Genomic DNA, 20,664 nt, shown 5'->3' on the forward strand with positions numbered 1-20,664 from the left:
GGGCAAGGTTAAATTTGCCAGACAGTATTAATGAGCATTGCGGTTTGTTCTTCTGTTCTATGATGTAACTTTATTATTTTGTACAACCTTCAATAAAATGAGGTTTTAGAATTGTCACTGAATAGAAGCTACAGACTAATGTGCTGATAACACGAATAATTACAAACTTTAATTATAGGGACATAGACAGGGTTTTTTGTCATGTGTCATCTGCCAGTGTGAAGATTTTTGTCTCTTCAATCATCATGTGAACATACTTTAAAGACATTACCCACCTTCACATCAGTACCACCATGTTGTCTCTGACGCATGGCTCCAAAAGGGTATGTGCCATTGGCAGGGTTAAGATCAGATCGAGCAGAGATTGCATTCTCTCCATTTTGCTTTGGATCACAACCTTCGCAACGTGACAGAGGATCATGAAGAAAATCATTGTACCTGAAATATTAAGAGCGAAACATGTCTTCTTAGAAGGTCTACAGCAGGACACTGTATGAAGTCGGTAAAATGCCAGACAGGTCATGGTCACCCTCTCACCTCATAAGTTTCACCATAGAGTGCAAATCCTGCACAAGGGTCTGATTCCTGCGAAATATTTGAGCACGAGGAGTTTTTGAATAACTGAACCAGTCGCCATATTTTTTCAGCAGGTCTACTTGTCCACTAGCGTTAAAAATCTCTTCAAAGTACCTATAAGAAAGAAGGACAGATGAATAAGTAAGCCGACACATCAGACCCCCTTTTGGTCGCTATAGGAACTTTAGCGGTATTTTTATGCACTTACGGGACATTGTAGCTTGCCCAATATCCAGTTTGGTAAAGAAGATCGGATTTATCTGCCGAAACAACCATACCGCTAGAAGTGTTGGAAAATAAGAAAAATGGATAAATATGGACCATAAATAATAAAAGGAGAAATGTTTGCACGTCTTTAATAAACATGGATTCTACTGCACCTAGAGAAAAAAGGACAAATCAAATCAGTCACACTCTTCCATTCCTCAAACTTATTTTTTAAAGTGAATCTATCAGCAAGTTTTTGCTATGTAATCTGAGGACAGCATGAGGTGAGGGTTAAAACACAGGTTTCAACGATGCGTCACTCATCAAGCTGCGTGCTGTTTACTTAAAACCTTCACTGTGTCACTAGGACACTTTCAGACTCCGCCCCCTCCTGTGATAAGCAGCTCACTGTCTATGGACATTGGACATATAGAGCCTGGTGTGAGCGGGGTTAGCTTTCTCAGCTTTGCTTCATGCTAAATCTAAGAACTCTGATTATGTCATAACAGCTGCATCCAGTTATCTAGGTGATACATTGTTGAATTCAGGGTCTCTTTTCCTGCTCTCAGATGAGGTAGCAAAAATCTGTTGACAGACTCCCTTTAAATGCAAAATACCCAACAAGGAAAAATGATATTGACGCCTCTTAGAAAATTTAGCTTTTTCAGGCCAAGGCAGAAAAAGTATGTCACTTACGGAAGTTGTTCTAGAATGGTGAGAAGGCCGCTGGGTACCTCGGTGCTTCCAATATTGAATTTTTTGTAGTCCACCACCATCCACTGATTATTGTACCTAAGGGATACAAACAAAATTGGACTTGCACAAATGGGAAAAAAATAAAAATAAACTACAGGAACACTGCTTAAAAGTAAACGATGGTTGCTCAAAATCAGAGACATATCATCCACCTCTCGGGTTCCATAGCAGCCCGATTCTTCAGGCATGTTGACTAGCGGTACACAATCCATCACAATAAGAGATTGTCTCTACTCACGTTCCGCTATTAAACTTTGTAAATATATCGGCCCATTCTTTCCCTCCAGTGGCCAGTCTGTTTGCTACAATATTCCTCAGCCATTCCAGGACAGAGTTCTGTGGTTGGATGTATTTCCAGAGATCAGGATTGCTGTTCCCAATTGTGGTTTCCAAGGTGACCTGCAAAATGTCTATTTAGATTTCATTTTCTCCAAAGTATTTGGAAAAAAAAACAAAAAAAAAAAGCACAAAAACACAAACACACGCTCTTAGAAAATATACTGTATATTTTTTATAAAAATCAATACAATTTGGTTTTAATACATAGTAACAATTTACATGGAAATGTGAGGGAAGTGCTGGTTCTTCTTAACCTCTTCCTGCATTAGGAGATGAATCATCAATGTCTTGGCAAGGGGTTTGCATGTGTGGAGGGAACTCAGGAGCGGCACTCTCCCTACACGTGGTAGATACCAGCTGGAAACTTTTTTTTTTTTTTTTTTAAAATGTACATATTTGGTATCACTGCATCCACAAAAGTCAGATTTTTTTTTAAAATATAGAAATTAATTGAAAGTACCGTATTTTTCAGACTACAACCCCTGGCAAAAATGATGGAATCACCGGGCTTGGAGGAGGTTCATTCAGTTGTTTAATGTTGTTGAAAAAAAGCAGATCACAGACATGGCACAAAACTAAAGTAATTTCAAATGGCAACTTTATGGCTTTAAGAAACGCTAAAAGAAATTAAGATAAAAAATGTGGTACTCAGTAAGGGTCATTTTTTTTCAAACCAAGCAGAGAGAAAAAATTATGGAATCACCCTGTAAATTTTCATTTCCAAGACTAACACCTGCATCAAATTAGATCTGTTCGTTAGCCTGCATCTAAAAAGGAGTGATCAATGTCATGGCCTGCAAATAGTCCGGATCTCAATCCAATTTGGTACATCTTTGGTGGAAGTTGAAGAAAATGGTCCATGACAAGGCTCCAACCTGCAAAGCTGATCTGGCAACAGCAATCAGAGAAAGTTGGAGCCAGATTGATGAAGAGTACTGGTTGTCACTCATTAAGTCCATGCCTCAGAGACTGCAAGCTGTTATTAAAGCCAGAGGTGGTGCAACAAAATACTAGTGATTTATTGGAGTGTTCTTTTGTGCTCGTTTTTCATGATTCCATAATTTTTTCCTCAGAATTGAGTGATTCCATAATTTTTTCCCTCTGCTTGGTCTGAAAAAAAATTACTCTTACTGAGTACCACATTTTTTTTTTCTTGATTTCTTTTAGTGTTTCTTAGAGCCATAAAGTTGCCATTTGAAATGACTTCAGTTTTGTGCCATGTCTGTGATCTGCTTTTTTTCAACAACATTAAACAACTGAATGAACATCCTCTGAGCCCGGTGATTCCATAATTTTTGCCAGGGGTTGTACAAGACGCATCTAGGTTTTAGAGGAGGAAAATAGAAAAAAAAATATTTTTTTCTTAGCAAAAAGTGTAGTCATGATGCACTGTTAAGTGGGAAGGGGTCTGCTGCTGACACTGTTATAGGGGTAATGTCCCCCAATTCTGTTAATATTCCCCATCCTGATATGCATGGCTTCCCTCATTCCCATATCCTGGTATGCATGGTACCCCTGATCTCCATTCAGGTATGCAAGGCACCCCTCATCCCTCTTCCTGGTATGAATGGCACCTGTAAAGATCTGAGGTTGTGGGCTGTAAGTAATCACCTAGGTAGGTCAACGATGAAAGAATATTTTATTAATCACATCCATGTTAATACAGCAATTCTGGGTAAATGGCCAAAATACAGTTCTCTCGGTTCTTAAGTTCCCAACCTGGGATCAGTAGTTCCACTGGCTTTGTAGCCGGTCATACTCAGTCTCCCAACTTTTGGTTGGCCCCCAGATTTCGTATCTCTAGCCAGTACAGTCTGTAGCCACAGTCCACAATCCTCCAGACAACAGATAAAACGATGAAAGTACAGGTATCAAGTAGCAACAGTCCTTAAAGTTCATCAAATCCAGTTGACAAACACTGTATCACGCTTATCCAGCCCAGATAACTGATCTCCATATCCCATCGATCTATTCATGGTCCAGAGCCACAGTCTCCCTCCTATTCCTTTAATGTCCTTCCACACAACTCTGACTAAAATCATGTCTCTTCTCCTTCACTGGGATCAGCCCCCTGAATGGGCAGAAGAGTTCACCCCTCCCTCCCACAGCTAATTGTGCCTTAGTGGAAATATTTTCTCAGGTTGAAACCATCACCTGGGTTTGCATGCGAGACTCCCTGTGGTGACGGCTCCTCTGCATCCACGCTTCCCATCTACATAAGGGATCCATTGGATGAGAGAACAATGGCTCAAGGCCCCTGAGATAAGGTCACTGAATGGAATGGATACCTGAGGTTGAGCTGACGAGCAAACAAATCACTAACAAAACACAAAAATAAGGCTGAGTTCACACATTGCGTATTTTCAAAAAGCGCGCGCGAAAATACGCAATGTGCTTTGTGTCTGCCAGCAAAGTGAATGGGAAATTCACTTTGCCGTTCAGACACTGTGTAATTTTACGCAGCGGGAAAGCGCAGCTGCGTAAAGAATTGGCATGTCAATTCTTTACGCAGCTGCGTCCTACGCTTTCTCTCTGACCATTATAAGCAATGGAATTACGCAGCGGTGTTCACACACTGCGTAATTCCATCGCTTTTTTACGGAGGCGCAGGATGGATCCTCATCTACCCGATGTCAGGGGAGAGGCGTCCGGTCCGGTCCGCTCCAATCCCGCGCTTCCAGCATCTGCCGGTGAGCCGATCAGATGTTACCGGCTTCCGGTCAGCTGATTACAAGCCGGTCAGCTGACAGTCTGCTGATCGCTTCACGGCAGATGCTGCAAGCGCGGGACGGAGCAGACGCGTCTCTCATCCATCGGGTAGGTGAGTATCCATAGTCTGTACATACACTGCTAGGGACACACACACACACACGACACACGACACACAGACAGTACACATGTCACACTGAAATGAAGTGTGACATTACACATGTCACCCTTCATTTTCACACTGCGTTTTTTGCTGCGCTTTTTTACGCAGTGTGTGAATGGAGGTGCTTTTTTTACCTGCTTAAAAAAACGCAGGTAAAAAAAAGCAGGAAGATACGCAGCGTAAAAAAACGCAGGGAAATACGCAATGTGTGAACGCAGCCTAAGATCGGCAAAAATGAGTGCTCAGTGCTGGAAAAGTAGTTGGTCCTCACAGCACCCTTCATCCCTCTTCCTGGTATGCATGGCACCCCTCATTCCTCTTCCTGGTATGAATGCCCCCCTCTACCTGGTATGCATGGCACCCCTCATCCCTCTTCCTGGCATGTATGGCAACCCCCCCCCTCATCCCTCTTCTTGGTATGCATGCCCCCCACCCCCCTCATCCTGGTATGCATGGCACCCCCTGATCCCCATCACGCTGCACACAAAAAAAATAAAACAATTATACTCACCTCCTCTCTGCACCAGCGCTGCATCCTGCTCTGCTGCCGACACTGATCTCACTGTGTGAGCAGCACATGGCGTCACTGTCATGCGCCCTCACACTGAGATGCTATTTAGGAATAATCACTGCTCCCCACGCCAGGACTATGGATGTGGGTAGCAGTGACCATTCACTCACATTAATAGCGCGCACACTGTACCCGCAGCGCGGCTTCTGCAGCAGCTCAGCGGTCTGTGTGCCCGCTATTAAAGAGCATGAATATTCACTACTCCCCACTCCCATGGGTGTGGGGAGCAGTGAATATTCATGCTCTTTAATAGCGGGCACACAGACCGCCGAGCCGCTGCAGGAGCCGCGCTGCTGGCACAATGTGCGCGCTATTAAGGAAATGAATATTCACTGCTCCCTGCGCCCATGGGCAGCGAATATTCATTTTCTTTAGCAGCGGGCACAGTGTAGGATGCAGCAGCCGGCTACTGCCACCTGTGCCCCGCTCCTCCGCCGCTCCCCCCACAGCCACAGTATATATGTATTCAGACTATAAGACACGCCCCCCACTTTCCTCCATAATTTGAGGAAAAAAGTGCGTCTTCTAGTCCGAAAAATACGGTAATTTGCACAATATAAAGTATTTCCTGTAAGCCTCAACACTCAGCTAGTCTTTTCAAAGGAGAATCAATACTTCCACAACATTTCCTCAAGGGTGTTGAACTCAGCCAGCTGGACTTTGCACTACACTGATGAAGAGCAAACACCCCGAAACAGGCTGTCTGTTGAGGAGGTCCTGGCTTGGCATTTATGGTTGGACATTGACTTATAGAAAGTCATATGGTAATTGTGAGACCATTACTTTCATGTTGTTCAAGAGCGTAGATCTGCCACCTGCCCACACCCCTCCACCCATCATATAATATATTTGCCCTCCAGTATTACAATCTAAAAATAACATCAATGAGTTCCAGGAGGGTTATGGTGGAGAGCAGAGGTGAAGCTTCCAGCAAAGTTCAGAAGAGTATAGGACACCTTACATACATTTAAATAATGCAAATAAGGAATGGGTACTCACTAGCCCACTGCTCAGAATATAGAAGTCATCACCAGAGAAGATTGCTCCCGGATAAGAAGAAAAGGTCTGCACGGAGCCTGGTACTACAGATCGTCCTGCAGAGACAGAAATCAGGTAAATAGTTCCTCAAGTACAATATAGACCTCCAGGCAACTTCTTATGTCAGAGGTAAATATAAAAGGTACAGTACCATATAATAGGAAGATCGCATTTGCAATCTATAATTCTGGCCACTTCCAGTTTGCCACCATTTTTTGCAATCACCCCAAACCCACATATGTCTAAAGGTTGTGCATGGCTTCAGTGTAGCCTCATTCAATTCAATGTAGCCGAGTTGCAGTACCACACACAGCCTGTAATCAGAGGAGGCGTTTGTTATGGAAGAAAATGTTTTTATAATCCTCTATTACATCTTTAATGGGATTGTCAATGTCCCCCATTTTTTCCCTTAGAAGATAAAAAAAAAACACTACCTATTTGACATTAATTGGATGCTGGTTTTCAAAGTGACAATTAATTGACAGCAAGGGACATCCTTGCGTGATTCAATGCTAGTTAGGGTGGATTCATTAAGGGAGTTTTCACATTTCTGTTATCTTCACCCCTCGGGCTTGTGTCTGAACCCCCCCCCGTTCCCCCTGCAAAGCAGGATCCGGAAACATGCGCCAACTGGGCTATAGACTATAATGGTGCTGACAGAACAAACGTGCGCTCTGCCATGCATAATTTTCGGGCGTATACGCCTACTGGAGGCTGACACTCTGACGTTGGGATACTGACTGTCTCATAGGTACAGTGGTTCCTGTGAGGTCCACAGTCTGATGATGGCTGCTAACAACAATTTCCAGTATCTTCTTACTATTGTGATGGATATACTGCGAATTGTAGGTTCAAGCAATACAATTACACATGCGGCTGACCTGACATTACAATTGATCGCTGTACTAAGCTTGGTGTTGTATACATATACTGATTGTGGTTCTGGTGCTACATTCATGTACTGATGCTGGTTCTAGCGCTGCATTTGTGTACTGATGGTGATTCTGGTGCCGCACTCATGTGCCGACAGTGGTTCCGATCTTGTACACATGTAGCAATCTATAACGTGCTCGAGGCTGTGTGCCCACGATGCGAATTTAATGCGTTTCCGTGGCGCCATTTCCGCCACGAAAACGCATGTTAAGTTGTCTGCCATGTTTCCCAATGATAATCCGCATGTGCCGTGTACATGCTGCAGAAATTTCCGCTGCGGATTATCATTTTCAGGAAGAAACTGAGTATTATCTGACAGAATTGCAGGGGTGCCAATACTTTTGGCCACCACTGTAGCCTAATAGCTATGTTAAAACTTACAAATCCTCACAACTTAAAAGGTGTTTTCCCACGAATAAAAGTTCATTTTATAAATTGTCTGTGTCTGACCGTGTACGGAACATACCACATCTCCTGGGCAGGGGAGGAAGCAAAAGACAATACAGACATTACAGCAGAGCATTGCGGAGTATTCATTTTCTGAGGTAAAACATTTCACTGCCTGTTTTTAAACAATATTTTACCTCACGAAATGAATCCTGTGATCCCCTACTGTCCTGTCTGTATACTCTTTTGCTTCCCCCCTGCCCAGGAGATGTGGTATGCTCCGTACACGGTCAGACACAGACACTTGTTAAAATTAACTTTTGTTTGTGGGAAAACCCCTTTAAAGATTTGAGACTAGGAGGAGGATTTGGGGAGTTTCAGCTCCAAAAACTTAGTTTAAAGTTAGCGTCTGTTCACACAGATTTTTTCTTGGAGCAGAAACTTTCTAAATCCTTCTCAAATACTGAACATTTGTTTCATGCAATGTATTAATGTACTTCTATTGGTTTTGGTGATCTATTCAATTGCAGCTACTCCTTTAAAAAGGTTTGTGGCCCTTGGGTTTGGTGAAGTATGACAATTCTACCCAAAAATTGCTTTGCACCCCTACACTAAATCAGAAAACAGCATGATGTAGGAGCAGAGACCCTGATTCTAGCCATGTGTCTTACTGGTTTTCTTGGTGTAGTTTTAATAAAATCACTGTTAAGACCGTATAAATTTCTATGAAGCTTGCATGCTCGGGTTTAAGTATATGCATTGCAATCCGATTTATATGGCCGTCTGACTTCCCGAAGACTATTAAACATGCTGCCAGGTTGTCCAATCCCACCCCCACCACGGAAGCTTTCCGCCTATGCACAGTGCACACAAAAACACAGTCAATCAGTGGTGGGAATGGGGTTATACAGAGCTCAGCAGTAAAAAGTTGTAGATCTGCTGTAGATAAAACAGTGATTTTATCAAAACTGCACCAAGCAGCTCAGTGACACATCGCTGGAATGGGGGTCTCTGCCCCTACATTATGCTGCTTTCAGATTACATAGCAAAAACCTGGTGACAGATTCCCTTTAAGATCTGTTGCTGACAAAGAAATGGAAACTGATCAACTGCTGTCAAATCCATGGCTTTACAAAACAATCAAACAGAAATATTGAAAATAGTTCAAAAGAAAAATTAAGTATAATAAGGATATTAAAAAGCTGCTTAAATTCTACAGTTATAAATTTTTTCTTACATAAAACTGTTAATGGACTTAAGAGGTTTTCCAGGAATTTTGTGTTATTTACAGGTAGCTTGACCGTAGGGCTGTTGATGTAAGGTCACCACTGCAGCTGGTCAACTAAGGACTAAGGGTAGCGGTGGAGAGCTGGGGCAGGGGTGCGCAAGTAAAGTGCTGTTTGTTATATTCATATAGTGGGAGCCTATGAAGTAAAAAAAATCATTCCTGGAAAACCCTTTTAAAAACAAAATTACAGTTCAACCCACTTACCGGCAAACTAAAATCTATTCCTCATACAATAAGTTTCCCTTGGAACCTCTTTATTTTACATAAAATCAGATTTCTTCATGGTCATTAGAGAATGGATGTTGCTCACCATTGGGGTTAGCGCGAAAGGGAAGGGTGTACTTCTTGGTGATGCGTAACATGGATTGGTACGTGTTCCAGGTTACATGAGACACCAGGAGATCTTTATGGCCAGGAAGAAGCTTGATGAGAGCAGAGCAGGACCCCGAGCCCAACTCTTTGGACGCATCGGTCTTATTCAGCGCCGCTTCTAGATCTTCTAAGTCACCACCGAGCTGAAAGAGTCTGTGACATTGATCAGGGTCATTTGGATGTCATTAAGATTTAAAAAAAGAAAAGACAGTAGTTTGACGATAAATGGCTTCACCCAACCAATAACCATGAGTGGAGAAAAAGTTTGTTTTTTTTTTTATATCATTCATATTCTTTGAAACAAGGCAAAATTTTGCCAGGGTACGTAAACTTTTGAGCACAACTGTGTAATAATTAAGTTATATATATACACACACACACACACACACACACACACACACACACACACACATACATACATACATACATACATACATACATACATATATATATATATATATATACACACACACACACAAACACACACACACACACACATACACAGAGGTCATTTCCAATACAACTGCAATAATTACGTCAGAACCCTTAGTTATAGGTTGTAAAAAAAAGACCTAGCGCCATGAAATTCAAGCTTTCAACATTTCGAATATGGCTAGATAAATTCTGTAAGAAGCCTGAATTCCTGCTTTAATTCCCACGTAAATTTATTACAATTAAACTGAGAATTCAATAATTTCATGACTTGAGCTCAAATTATACAATATATCATGCTACTGTAGGAAAGGATGAAGGAAAAAAAGAAAAAAAAAAAAAAGCTGGCACTTCCAAGAACATTAAAAATTCAGTTTCCTTTATTTGTTTATTCGTTAAAAAGTTTCAGGCATGGTTCCAAATTGCACCTCTGACGCGTTTCTGGCATAACAAACGCCCTTAGGCCATATTCACACGTTCAGTATTTGGTCAGTATTTTACATCAGTATTTATAAGCCAAAACCAGGAATAGGTGAAAAATGCAGAAGTGCTGACGTGTTTCTATTATACTTTTCCTCTGATTGTTCCACTTGTGGTCTTTGCTTACAAATACTGAGCAAATACTGAACGTGTGAACGTGGCCTTAGAGCGATTCCTTACAATAAATTTATACATGCACGACGCAAGAAAGCTCACCAAATAACTGAGGTAAAAAATTCAAATACTCAACGTGTGCACGTGGCCCAATTGTATGTTCCGGGAGACAGCTGTTGGATAATAAAGTGGTATTCCCACTAATGGGTTTCCGATAACTTATTGTGTGAACAGCATTCTAAAGGATATTGCCTTCCAATTGAATATCTAAAAATCACATTTTCTTGTTTGACTGAGGAAAATGTAAATTTCAGATTTAAATCATTATTATTTAGAAATTCAGTATGGTCGCTGTCATGGAAAATATTATAAATCTCTCTCTCCCTCTGAAATCCCTCTCACTCTTTCCCCTTCCTTATACCATTTGCAATGGACAAGAGCTAGCAATCTAAGAAGCTGTCTCTATGCAAATGGCAGTACACACAAGAAGTGGCAAACTCAATTATCCAGGGTAGTTACCATACCATACACCAAAGAAAAAGATGATGAAACTAGCAATTGTCTAAGCTTCCTGTGCATCCTAAATAGGATTAGATAATAATCACAGACTAACTTCAAAATGCCAGAAAGAGGGATAGTAACACTTTATTGAGAAAATATATACAACAAAAGTCAAAGCGCAATATCATAATGGGTTGATGAGTGAAGGTAGAAATACAGCTAAAACAGCACAGGATACAGTGGTTAAATACCTGTAAAGAGGTATCCCCTATATCAGGCCCACAGTGAGATTCACAATAGATTCACTAAATAGTAAATAGATCTACAGATAATTAATCATATTAGAATAATAAAGGGCAAAGTAATTGCAATCACAACTTCACAAGAAATATCGTAGATGGCAACATGTAATGGACAAGAGAGGATGTCTATCCACGGCCATCCCTATCAGGACATCATGCATAGAGACTAATCATAGCCCCAAGCAAAATACCACACTCCTGGGAAGAATGTGCAAATATGTACATAAGGTACTGATGGTTTACCCTCTATCACATCTATAAGGGATACTTAATCAGAAAGGACCTATTACATAGTGTATCAAAGGTTCGGTCCAACTACTTCCATCACTCAGTGTATAAATTGAGTGATTGTGAGGAACGCTCCATCAAAAAGCATCTTACTTGCATAGTTGAACCAAGCATTGGTAGCAGTATATCCGGTAATCAGTCACTCAATATAAGACCTGATCACATACGGACATCAAAAAAAGGAATGACGGTTTACATCACTAATAAATGTCCATTACCTTGAGACATGGTGAAGTTGAGGAGGACACACCGAGGTACAGGGGATGAACTGGAAAGCCCCGACGCACGTTTCGCCGGAAATGGCTTTGTCAGGAGGCGTAGCTATAGTAAAAGAGTGACACCTTATATATGCACTGGACCTCTCTGATTGCCCATCGGTGCACGTAACACCAATGCTCCGCCCCCATGAAGACAGAGGGAAGAAGTCCATCATAGTTACTATACCAAATGAAGAGACATGGGTGACGAATAGACACCTTTGAACATATGGGCCAGAGATTGAAAGGGACTGGAAACATCTTGCCAAGACTTCAAAAGGAAGCTATCACACTCCGTACAATAGCCGGGTCATTCTCATTTGCACACTACTTTAATCACCAAACATCAGGCAGACTTGCAGGCACAGACATGAAATACACAATATCGGAAGTTCTATAATTCCAATTGTGATGGGACACATTTTTAGCGGCGGGGCTAGCTAAGGAACAATATGAATATTTTTCCGTACCTGTACGCCCTGCCGGTGAGCTGTATCGCAAGAGGGCAAACACCGGGGAGTGTGTAGGCAGGCCCCCCTTTGGCATAAAAGATCCAGCTGAATACGGATCTATACTCATGCCGGGAGATACATATTTGTGTAAGCAGGGGTCCCGTTCCATAATGGTTCAGCGTAGTGCTTCCCTCCAGCTAAACTGAATAGTCTCTGCGATCGGTCTAGTAAGTTTCTTCTGTTAATCCCTTTTTATTTGGCCCCCCTTTGTAAAATCTTTTACATATTTTTCATAAACACTGCCTCCCTTTGGATTAAATACAAAATTTAACAGTCCTGTTTCTTCTGTTCTGTAATCGTTCCTCCCCCGAAGCCATATACGATACCAGAAAGCAGGTGTCCAATCAGGCCTGTAGTGGATTTTATATCTTTTAAAATAATAAAACTGATTGGTGGTGGCAGCAAATCATAACTGGGTTATCGTGAAGCTTCCAGTGATCGTACGGGGGCATATAAACATATTCCATGCACTGGAATTCAGATGTGTGTACGTAATACGCTCACTGGTGGTTTGCAGATAGCTACGTAGTGAGTAATCTGGATCATGCGTGTGCATAATCCCCAACAAATTGGTGGCAGCTGTAGGATATTACAGACCATCAGTGGCTGGATTGAGAAATCATTCCGGTCACTGAAAACTTGCACGGTTCTTGTGAGAATTTTGTGCAAAGTTTTAAGGAATCACACTCCGTGTTTTAATATATATATATTTTTATCTGGGACATTACTGTGCGTGTAGCAGTTGCATCCCCTCCCCCTTCTCCTGTTTTTCCGTCCTATCTTTTGTTTGGCAATAATGGCTACGCGTGGAGAGTCCCGAAATAGCCAGCAGTCCAAGGACGCTCTTACTGCCCTCTGTGAGCGGAGACAGATTGACGCCGCAGGCAAAACCAGGCCCCAAATGATTGCTGAACTGTTGCAAGGTGCTGCAGAAACAGTCCGACAGCAGAGCCCTGATGATGGGGCAGCCAGCCAAGGCCCGGATGGCGATGCTGCAGAGGTCCCACCTGTGATTGCCAACCATAGCCGCAGCTAAGTAGTATGGAACCCCTCCTGCAGATGGCCTTGGAGCACGATAGTGAAGCTGAAATTCTGAGAGGCTGCTGAGCAACAGGCCCCAAGAGTCTGTACCAGCTGGAGCTAGCCCGGATTCAGAAGGAGCCATCTCCCACACAGACCCATGAGTCCAACAGTGCCAACAGCTTTAAACCCCATCCTGACCACTTTCCGCTCAGGAGGTGTTCGCTTCTCTCCCTTGAGCCCAAGATGGAGACTACGAGGCCATCAAGCAGGCCCTGATTAAAAAAAAAGTACCAGCTGACTCCAGAGATTTACCGAAAAAATTTCAGAGCCCTCCAGCGTGGATCACATGACAGCTACAGTGATGTGGTGGATGGCCTCAGGACCACCATTGAGCAGTGGGTCCAGAGACTGTCAGACACCACCTTCGAGGACCTGAAGGATCTGATGGTGAAGGACCAGTTTCTTCATCATTGCCCTGTGGAAGTGCGACAGTTTGTGCTGGACCGGGAGCCAAAAGGAAGCCGCCAAAGTAGCCCAGCTCGCAGATGCCTATGAGGCCAACCACACACCGGAGGGGCGGAAGTCAGCCGTTGCCAGATGGAAAGGGGATAAGCCGACAACCACCCCCAGTGTTCCAGCCAGCCCACCCTCAGAGGGTCCTGCCCCATCTTCCAGCAGCCGGCCTGCATGAGACTCCCGTAGGTGTGACCGGGTCACATCAGCCTTGTCTGCCCGGAGAGGCAGGTGTGGGGGTTCATCTTCTGAGGCCCCAGGGCCTACTGCAGCCATTCTTTTTTGTGGGTGGGGCGGTTGGCAGGGCCCGGGAGAACTTACAACAGGTTAAGGTGGGCAACACCATTACTGTCGGGTAGCAGAACGGACCCTCATCCACCCCGAGTTCCTGTTACCAGAAGAACTCACTCCTGGGAAGGCCCTGACTATCACCAGGTTTGGGGGTGTTGGAAAATCTACCCACTAATGTGCTATTGGGAACTGATCTGGGACGGTTGGTTGCCCGATATGTCATATGATGCAACTGCCAATAACATCAATGTGATGCATAATAAGAATGTGTGTTGTGGTAAAGGGGAACTCATCCACCTCACACCGCAGGGTAATGCTGCTGAAGATCCCCTAAAAACGAGCCAGTATAAGTGCTACAGATGATGGGAGCAGGCACGGAGACCAGGAAGCAGGTCGTCCCGTGCAGCTGACCAGTGTCATGATGGACGGTGACATAGTCGCTGGTAGCGGTCCCATGACTAGCATGGCTCCAGAGGTAACAGGAAAGGATGGGGAGAAACACGGGGATAATAAGGAACGTCGTCCCGTGAGGCTGACCAGTGTCACGCCAGGTGGTGACATGGCCGGTAGTAGCTGCCCCATAATGGGCACGGCTCCCACGGTAACAATGAGGGCAGGAAAGGTAGATCCCACAACTGGGCAAGGTATGGGACATGTGTGTCCCACGGTCTGTCAGGAGTATGGGAAGAAGGTGCACATAGCCAGTCAGGGAAGTGGGAGAAATGTACCCCGAACCGTTCAGGGTGATCGGAAAGCTGGATCGCCAGTCGGTCAGGGTCGTGGGCGAGTTGGGTCCACAGCTCGGCGGACTACTAGGAAAAGGTGGTTATCCCCCGGGAAGACAGCCTATCTAGCCGTTGTCACCTGTGGCCCGGGAGCCGAGAACGCAGGTCGCGCCCTGCCTTCTGGACCCTCATCATGCAGCAGGATAACAGGGCCAGTGACTAGCCCAAGACCGGGCCCGGAGAGTTTCTGTGATGTTTGGGCCTTAGCATCGATTCTGGCTACCTCTAGCCAGGAGTACAAACCCTGTCTGGTGACGCCGAGTAGACTCCCAGAGGAGTCCATCTCCGAACCCCTGAAAGAGAGGGCGTTATGGAATCCAGGAAGAGTGGCCCACAAGGTAGGCTTAAGGGGCAATCTGTAAATCGGCCCCTATACTACCTCAAATAGGTGGATATGTCATGGAAAATATTACAAATCTCTCTCTCCCACTGAAATCCCTCTCACTCTTCCCCCTCCCCTATACCATTTGCAATGGACAACAGCTAGCAATCTAAGGAGCTGTCTATGCAAATGGCAGTACACACAAGAAGTGGCAAACTCCATTATCCAGGCTAGTTACCATACCAAATGGAGACATGGGTGATGAACAGACACCTTTGAACATATGGGCCAGAGATTGAAAGGAACAGGAAACATCTTGCCAAGACTTCAAAGGGAAGCTATCACACTCCGTACAATAGCCGGGTCATTCTCATTTGCACACCAATAATCAGGCACCGACATGAAATACGCAATATCGGAAGTTCTTTAATTCCAATTGTAATGGGACACATTTTTAGCAGCGGGGCTAGCTAAGGAACGGTATGCATATTTTTCTGTATCTGTACGCCCCGCCGGTGAGCTGTAACGCAAGAGGGCAAACATAACCAACAGCAGTTATGTCATGTGTGGTCTCTAAAGAACTGTGAAATCGCAATAAAAAATACAGCATCACTTGCTAACTTCTGCGATCAACCAGCGAGAAATTATCGCAGAAATTAGAGATTCAATAAAACCATAAAGGGCGGAAACCAGCCCACGTAAGGTCATCACAGGGTAGTGTGTGGGAAGTGCCCCCCTTCAGCATAAAATATTCAACTGAATATGGATCTATACTCATACCGGGAGATACATATTTGTGTAAGCAGGGGTCCCATTCCATAACGGTTCATCGGAGCGCTTCCCTCCACCTAAACTACATCGTCTCTGCGATCAGTCTAGTAAGTTTCTTCTGTTAATCCCTTTTTATTTCGTGTAACTGTATATGCTGTATTGTTTTGTCCCCCTTTGTAAAATCTTTTACATATTTTTCATAAACACTGCCTCCCTTTGGATTAAATACAAAATTTAACAGTCCTGTTTCTTCTGTTCTGTAATCGTTCCTCCCCCGAAGCCATATACGATACCAGAAAGCAGGTGTCCAATCAGGCCTGTAGTGGATTTTATATCTTTTAAAATAATAAAACTGATTGGTGGTGGCAGCAAATCATAACTGGGTTATCGTGAAGCTTCCAGTGATCGTACGGGGGCATATAAACATATTCCATGCGCTGGAATTCGGAGGTGTGTACGCCATATGCTCACTGCTCGATTGCCGATAGCTACGTAGTGAGTAATCGGGATCATGCGTGTGCATAATCCCTGACAAATTGGTGTCAGCAGTGGGATATTGTATGATCTCGCCGGCGTCATCCTGACAGTCGCCATTCCATATAATGAGGAGGTCATCGACATAGTGGCCATACCAAACAACGGCCGATAAAAAAAAAAAAAAAGGATCATTAGAATAAGTAAAAAATTCCTCCCACCATGCCACATGCAAGATAGCCAAAGAAGGTGAAAAACATGATCCCATTGGCGCTCCTTCCAACTGTACAAAAAACTCCACTAAATGAGAATAAAAGTGTGTGATAATAAATACTTTGTAGCAGATATGATGAATTTTTAATATCATTTCCGTATTTGCCATATTTGTGGAGATGATGTTCTAATCCATTTAGGGCTAAAGTATGCGGCATATTTGATAAAGATTTACCACATCGCAAGAAAACTATAGTTATAGCTGACATGAAATGGTACCCTATCATTTACAACGGCTTTAGTGTTTCTTTTAAAAAACCTGGTATCATCCACCCAGCAACTCAGATGTTCATTGAGGGACCCTATTCCAATGGCCGTAAGTGTGTGTGTGTGTGTGTGTGTGTGTGTGTGTGTGTGTGTGTGTGTGTGTGTGTGTGTGTGTGTGTGTGTGTGTGTGGGGGGGGGGGGGGGATGGGGGTGAAATCTCTTTTTGGCTCTTGGGAAGTACATGAAAGATTGGCACAATTGGATGTTGTAGTAATAATTCTTCAATTTTTGGGTGTTAAAACCCCCAAGTTTTCTCCCATCTCAAGTAATTTAACACTATAGTGCAATCAAGCATGGGATTATTAACATGTTTATAAGTTGTATTATTATCCAAGATGTTATAAACCTGTGCACAGTAAATATTACTATCCGTGACCCCTGTTCACGTGGTTTTGTCAGATTTTTTAATAACATTTTTATTGTTTTTAAGTGACTGAATGGCAGTGATATATGAACGGGATAGACTTCTTTGCCATTTATTTCTAGATTTTTCATGCATGAGCTCTCTCAACCGCAGTTTGAGAAGTGTCTAATGCAAGATCCTGAGATTTTAATGGGCAATATGTAGGATTTGCAGTTTTAAACTGTATCGATTCAATATCTACCATAATATTGTTATAGCTTTCCTTTTCTAAATTATTAGGCGCAACTAAAGCATTTTGTTGCTGAAACAATAAATTGTTAAATTCACAATCATTAATCAAAACATCAGTATCACTGGAAAATAAATGTTTTTTCACAGTCAGAGCTCATACAAAATGATCTACAGTGCCTACAAGTAGTATTCAACCCCCTGCAGATTTAGCTGGTTTGATAAGATGCAAATAAGTTAGAGCCTTCAAACTGCAAACGAGAGTAGGTTTTATGAACAGAAGCATAAATCTTACAAACCAAAAAGTTATGTTGCTCAGTTGAATTTTATTAAATTTTAAACATAAAAGTGTGGGTCAATTATTATACAACCCCTATGTTTAATATTTTGTGGAATAACCCTTGTTTGCAATTACAGCTAATAATCGTCTTTTATAAGACCTGATCAGGCCGGCACAGGTCTGTGGAGTTATCTTGGCCCACTCCTCCATGCAGATCTTCTCCAAGTTATCTAGGTTCTTTGGGTGTCTCATGTGGACTTTATTCTTGAGCTCCTTCCACAAGTTTTCAATTGGGTTAAGGTCAGGAGACTGACTAGGCCACTCCAACACCTTGACTTTTTCCCTCTTGAACCAGGCCTTGGTTTTCTTGGCTGTGTGCTTTGGGTCGTTGTCTTGTTGGAAGATGAAATTACGACCCATCTTAAGATCCTTGATGGAGGAGCGGAGGTTCTTGGCCAAAATCTCCAGGTAGGCCGTGCTATCCATCTTCCCATGGATGCGGACCAGATGGCCAGGCCCCTTGGCTGAGAAACAGCCCCACAGCATGATGCTGCCACCACCATGCTTAACTGTAGGGATGGTATTCTTGGGGTCGTATGCAGTGCCATCCAGTCTCCAAAAGTCACGTGTGTGGTTGGCACCAAAGATCTCGATCTTGGTCTCATCAGACCATAGAACCTTGAACCAGTCTGTCTCAGAGTCCTCCAAGTGATCATGAGCAAACTGTAGACGAGCCTTGACATGATGCTTTGAAAGTAAAGGTACCATACAGGCTCGTCTGGAACGGAGACCATTGCGGTGGAGTACGTTACTTATGGTATTGACTGAAACCAATGTCCCCACTGCCATGAGATCTTCCCGGAGCTCCTTCCTTGTTGTCCTTGGGTTAGCCTTGACTCTTCGGACAAGCCTGGCCTCGGCACGGGAGGACACTTTCAAAGGCTGTCCAGGCCGTGGAAGGCTAACAGTAGTTCCATAAGCCTTCCACTTACGGATGATGCTCCCAACAGTGGAGACAGGTAGGCCCAACTCCGTGGAAAGGGTTTTGTAACCCTTGCCAGCCTTGTGACCCTTCACGATCTTGTCTCTGATGGCCTTGGAATGCTCCTTTGTCTTTCCCATGTTGACCATGTCTGAGTGCTGTTCACAAGTTTGGGGATGGTCTTAAATAGTCAGAAAAGGCTGGCAAAAGAGATCTTTAATCCACACATGTGAAGCTCATTATTCTTGGTGCCTGAACTACTTCTTAATACTTTAGGGGGACCAAACAGAATTCTTGTGGTTTGAGGGGTTGAATAATAAATGACACTCTGAATTAACTTTTTACGTTTTAAAAAAAAAAAAAAAAAAAAATTTGCTGCAGTGCATTTCCCACTTCCAAGCTGATCTACGGTACAAATGTCACAATGCCAAGTTAATTCCGCATGTGTCAACCAGCTAAATCTGCAGGGGGTTGAATACTACTTGTAGGCACTGTATGTAAAGTATTGTTTGAAAAAGGTTGAAGTCCTGGTTAGGGACAAAATTGCAGTCCCTGGTCAGGACGAGAGAACAGTAGGTGTCAAAATATTAACATTGTTTAAACATTCCTCTAGTTTATTAAATTCTGTATTTACTGTCTCGTCCAAAATCCTGTTTTTGTGTGAATCTATTAGTACAGACCAAAAGTTTGGACACACCTTCTCATTTAAAGATTTTTCTGTATTTTCATGACTATGAAAATTGTACATTTACACTGAAGGCATCAAAACTATGAATTAACACAAGTGGAATTATATACTTAACAAAAAAGTGTGAAACAACTGAAAATAGGTCTTATATTCTAGGTTCTTCAAAGTAGCCACCTTTTGCTTTGATGACTGCTTTGCATTCATTCAAATCTAGGATGTGCTATTTGAGTGTACCCTTTATTTTTTTGAACAGTGTGTGTGTGTGTGTGTGTGTGTGTGTGTGTGTTATATACACACACGATCTTTGATAATTTTTTGTGAAATGACAGGTACATCTTGAGGAGCAACATATGACTTCATTACATGAATGCTTTTTATCAGGGCACTGGCTGTGTCTAGTATGCTCTGGCGGACTGTTGTACAGTGCAAAGGTGCAAAGTCCAACCATTATATATTCTTAAGCTTGAAAACTTACAGGAACCCGAAGGGACTAAGGGTGAACTCTTTCTGGGGAAAGGAGATGAGGCCGCCATAGCTGTCCTCCAGACCTTTCAGTTGCAGCAGCGCCAGACGGACCTGCAAATGCAAATTCACTTTTTATTAAACAAAAACAGTTTGTATTAAAAGATATTAGGCCCTGCTCACTGCGCTGCATGCTGTCAAAGAGGCAGAACTGAGGAGAACTGCAGACGGGCGACTGTCCTGCGTCCTTTTATGAACAATTATATTATGACAAGATTACGGTAAAAGCCTGTTCTACCTGTTCTATCAGTGTGAACTCATTGCCACTGGGACAGGGACACTTTCAGGACATGTTCAGTTTGGTGTAATTTACCAGAGTAACCAAGTCATACACTATAGCTAATTGGATTTAGAACCCCCCATGGCTTGAATACTAGGCCGATTGCAGGAGAAACACAGCACTAAGGGAGTGTCCCTTTCAGAACTTTTTTCTGCTAGTTCAGTTCACTGGGGGCGGGGAAGCTGGACTTTACTCACCTTCCCCAGGTCCAGCACTGTGTCTCTGACACTGCCCTGGCCTCTGTTTGGTTGCAGTGTTGACATCACATCAACAGAGCTGCAGACAATCACTGAGGATGATGGCATGAGCCACTGATATCAGCCAAGCCTCTGAAGTGACATCACCGCTGCAGCAGATATATAATTGCCAGAGAGGA

At 43.2% G+C, this 20,664-nt stretch overlaps 1 protein-coding gene across 1 annotated transcript in view; it reads right to left on the bottom strand.

Moving 5' to 3' along the window:
- The window catches only part of PLBD2 (phospholipase B domain containing 2), a 30,513-nt gene that overhangs the window by 1,965 nt on the left and 7,884 nt on the right, over positions 1–20,664 (bottom strand). Inside the window, exons 4-11 of the mRNA XM_073672176.1 lie at positions 19,962–20,062; positions 9,278–9,492; positions 6,321–6,415; positions 1,778–1,938; positions 1,480–1,575; positions 785–856; positions 538–690; positions 276–438 (exon numbers count right to left, since the gene is read on the bottom strand). Of these exons, the coding sequence (XP_073528277.1) occupies positions 276–438; positions 538–690; positions 785–856; positions 1,480–1,575; positions 1,778–1,938; positions 6,321–6,415; positions 9,278–9,492; positions 19,962–20,062 (1,056 nt within the window). The remainder of the gene's footprint in view (positions 1–275; positions 439–537; positions 691–784; positions 857–1,479; positions 1,576–1,777; positions 1,939–6,320; positions 6,416–9,277; positions 9,493–19,961; positions 20,063–20,664) is intronic.

Source organism: Phyllobates terribilis, unplaced genomic scaffold, assembly GCF_046119375.1.
Source record: "Phyllobates terribilis strain yellow unplaced genomic scaffold, ASM4611937v1 Scaffold_1__5_contigs__length_1240528914, whole genome shotgun sequence".
Taxonomy (NCBI): domain Eukaryota; kingdom Metazoa; phylum Chordata; class Amphibia; order Anura; family Dendrobatidae; genus Phyllobates; species Phyllobates terribilis.